The following is a 3142-nucleotide window of genomic DNA, read 5'->3' as shown; positions in this document are numbered from 1 at the left end:
CAACCACCACCACCAAGATTCCTTGGGATTTGTTCGGTGGACAGGAAGGAACAAGATAATTGATGCCTTGGTCGTGGGTTTTATCTCTGATGCTATCAGATAATGATTCTAGCCCCATCCATGGATGTCTGTCTGGCTCCACTGCCTTTGGTGGGCATAACCCCCTGACCCACACCTGTAATCTCCTTCTTTCCTTCCTTCTTGCACTTGGGGCTCTCAAAGCCTCAGCCTCACTACGCCATGGCCTCCACCCCACTCACCAGTCATCACCAACCAACCATCCATTTCATGCTGTGCAGCGTCCAGCACGCACTGAAACGATATCCATCTACCCACCCCACCCCACTCCCTTACAAACATTTGCTTTCTGGTTCTGATAATACATTACTCTTTACCATTCCTGAGGCTCCATTTGTTTCGACGTAGGAAATTTGCCTTGTAAAATTTAACTTGGAAGGGTTTCTTTTAACTTCGAAAAAAAAAATTGTTTCTTGTTTTTTTAGGGGCACTGCAGGTGGGGGAAGCGCCTCTTGGTGGTGGCTGCCAGTAGCATAGAGAGCTGGCCTAAGAGGCACTCCCCCATTACCCCTTCTGGCCGCCCTCTCCTTGGCGGCCCTGCCATTCTAGTGGCCAATGGGCAATGGGCCCTCAACAGGAATGACCCCCCAAATAATGGGGAGGATTGAATTGAGTTTAAATCCCATGATTGAAAAGTCAATTGTACTGTAACCACAACTATCATTTTCTGTTCTGGGTTTTTTTTTTTTTTTATTATTATTTTTTTGGAGGGGGGATGCCTACCAATTACCCACCTTATGACAGAACAGACAGCCTATGAAAAAGGTCCACTTGACCGCATGTCGAAAATTTCTAAACTGAATTAAAATTAATAAAAATACTATGGTTTTTTCTTTTTTTTTTGGGGGGGATAGAAACACCTCAGTAATCTAAGAACATGACAAAATTCAGAATGAACTGAAAACAAATGAAGTTTACAAAATTTCCTACAAATTATCAAAACCTCTTAAGACTAATAACTCATACTGTTGGAGAGAATGCACTCACACCTCTCTTTCCAACTAACAAATAGATGAGGACCCTGTACATATAAATGCCTATGATGAGAGAGACTGGCAACAAATATTGGGTTCTCTTTTCTCTTTTTTTTTGCACTCTCATACCTCCCTCTTTCCAACTAACAAATAGATAAGGAACCTGTACATATAAATGCCTATGATGAGAGAGACTGGCGACAAATGTTGGGTTCTCTCTTTTTTTTTCTCCCCTTTAATTATTGAAGGTGGTGAGGAGTGGATGTCAGTTCCTTTCACCCTCAGCCTACACCAAATAATTAGAAAAGACCACCAAAAAACTATAGATCGAGCAGATCTATAAACTAAAGAATAAGAGGGAAACAACTAAAAAAATAAGGTAAAGATGTATTTGATATCCATGCCTGCATCAAAATTTTGCTGAGCTAGTGCGGCGAAGTTGGTATTTAGGCACTGCACTCGGATCAAAAGGAAAAAGCATCTGCATCTCCTGCTTAACAGAACAATGAGGGAAGTAAATCAGTCTACTAACATCTCTCATCTGAATTACCTGGCTCCCTTAATAAGATCACTCTTAACACAGTTTCCCAAAGAATTTGGAATCAGGAATTATCCCATTAAAAATAAATAATATGGTGCTTAAAGCAGAAGCAGTTGCACAGCAAAGGCACTCTAGGTGCGTGAGAGTTCAAATTTTAAAGATACTTGGGTGTGAGAGGGGAACACCAACCTTTTCCCCTAATAATCAAAAATGAGTATTTAGTAGGCAATAGGAATGCACTTCATTACACATGTTTAAATGATTGGGAGATAGATAATTTCTAGACATCCTAATTCCCCATATGTAGTAGTTAATATCAAAATACAGAAAAGTTGCTACAACAAAGTACACCCATTTCATGATTATGACAAGATGTTACAGAACAGTCCATTTGATCTAATCAACGAAGGTTCAAATTCACAACCTCCAATAGCCATGTACATAGATACCAAACGTTTTACAAACTTCTTTTATCCTCATTAAAGGCAGAAAAGATAGGGTATAGATATTGAAATGGTAATTTGAAGCGAGGACAACTAACTGATCCTTGGGCTCTTCTGCAAACTGAGGATCTTTTGTCATTTGTGGATACATAGGATATCGCCATAATGGTTTTTCCATTCTTAATACCTTCCATTTGCTACTTTTACTTGATTCCCCCCGAATTTTTGTTCCTTTTTACAAAAGATTCATAGGGTATCACAAGACTTCCCCTATGCAACCAGTTAAACCTTCCCATCCCCACCCAACTCTCATTCTTGACAACAACACATGCTATCCTTCCCGAGACAGAGTTTTGAGGTACAATATGGATTAGTTGATGGGGTGTGAGTACATTGAAAAGAGGGCGAAGGGAAGAAAGAAAGGGAAAAGGCCATCAGTTTACTTGTGCTGGGCCGCAACTGGCCAATTCAATAGGCCTCAAGGTAAGCTTGTTTGGCAGAAAATGTGGAGGTACAAAGGCAGTCAGCCCACGTTCACTTTAGTTGGCCTGGACCTGCAACTAGACCTTTAATTGGGGCTCAAAGTAAGACTTACTGAACTCTTGCTTGGGCCAATGTACAACTGCCTTGTGGTCCTACATGACAACTCAAGAAATATTTATTTAGTTGGTTTAGCATCTCACTTAAATTCAATCTCCTAGTTCATGGAAGTTATCAAGAGATTATTGAAAGAAAGAGTCTAAATTGATGGAGGATACTAGCTTGGGAGGTTTCTATAAGTATGTAACCTAATATACCTTAGCTTATGTATATAATGTGAAACACCTCTTCAATGAGCCTTTCAATCACCAGATAAAATTCACCAAGACCACTTGTACAGCATGCTATGTTATGTATACACCTAAAAAAGCAGGTTCCAAACATTTCTATCACTTTACACTGTCCATCAAAATGTCAAGCTCATGTGGTATAACAATTCATAACTAAGGCTGCGTTTGGTAACATTCTAAAAAAACGTTTCTGGAGTTTTTTTCATTCCCATAATAAAGCGGTTGGTGCATTTATGGTGTGTTTCGTTTTTTTTTTCTGAACAAAAAGTGAAAAAA

At 39.6% G+C, this 3142-nt stretch overlaps 1 protein-coding gene across 1 annotated transcript in view; it reads right to left on the bottom strand.

The window, feature by feature from the left end:
* Positions 1-925: 925 nt before the first annotated feature.
* LOC122075454 (ABSCISIC ACID-INSENSITIVE 5-like protein 3) overlaps positions 926-3142 on the bottom strand; it is an 18378-nt gene continuing 16161 nt past the window's right edge. Inside the window, exon 3 of the mRNA XM_042640491.1 lies at positions 926-1542. Coding sequence (XP_042496425.1) covers positions 1462-1542 — 81 coding nt within the window. The 3' untranslated portion in view covers positions 926-1461. The remainder of the gene's footprint in view (positions 1543-3142) is intronic.

The sequence above is a fragment of the Macadamia integrifolia genome, chromosome 1 (assembly GCF_013358625.1).
Source record: "Macadamia integrifolia cultivar HAES 741 chromosome 1, SCU_Mint_v3, whole genome shotgun sequence".
Lineage (NCBI taxonomy): Eukaryota > Viridiplantae > Streptophyta > Magnoliopsida > Proteales > Proteaceae > Macadamia > Macadamia integrifolia.
This window is presented reverse-complemented; position numbering and strand designations above follow the sequence as displayed.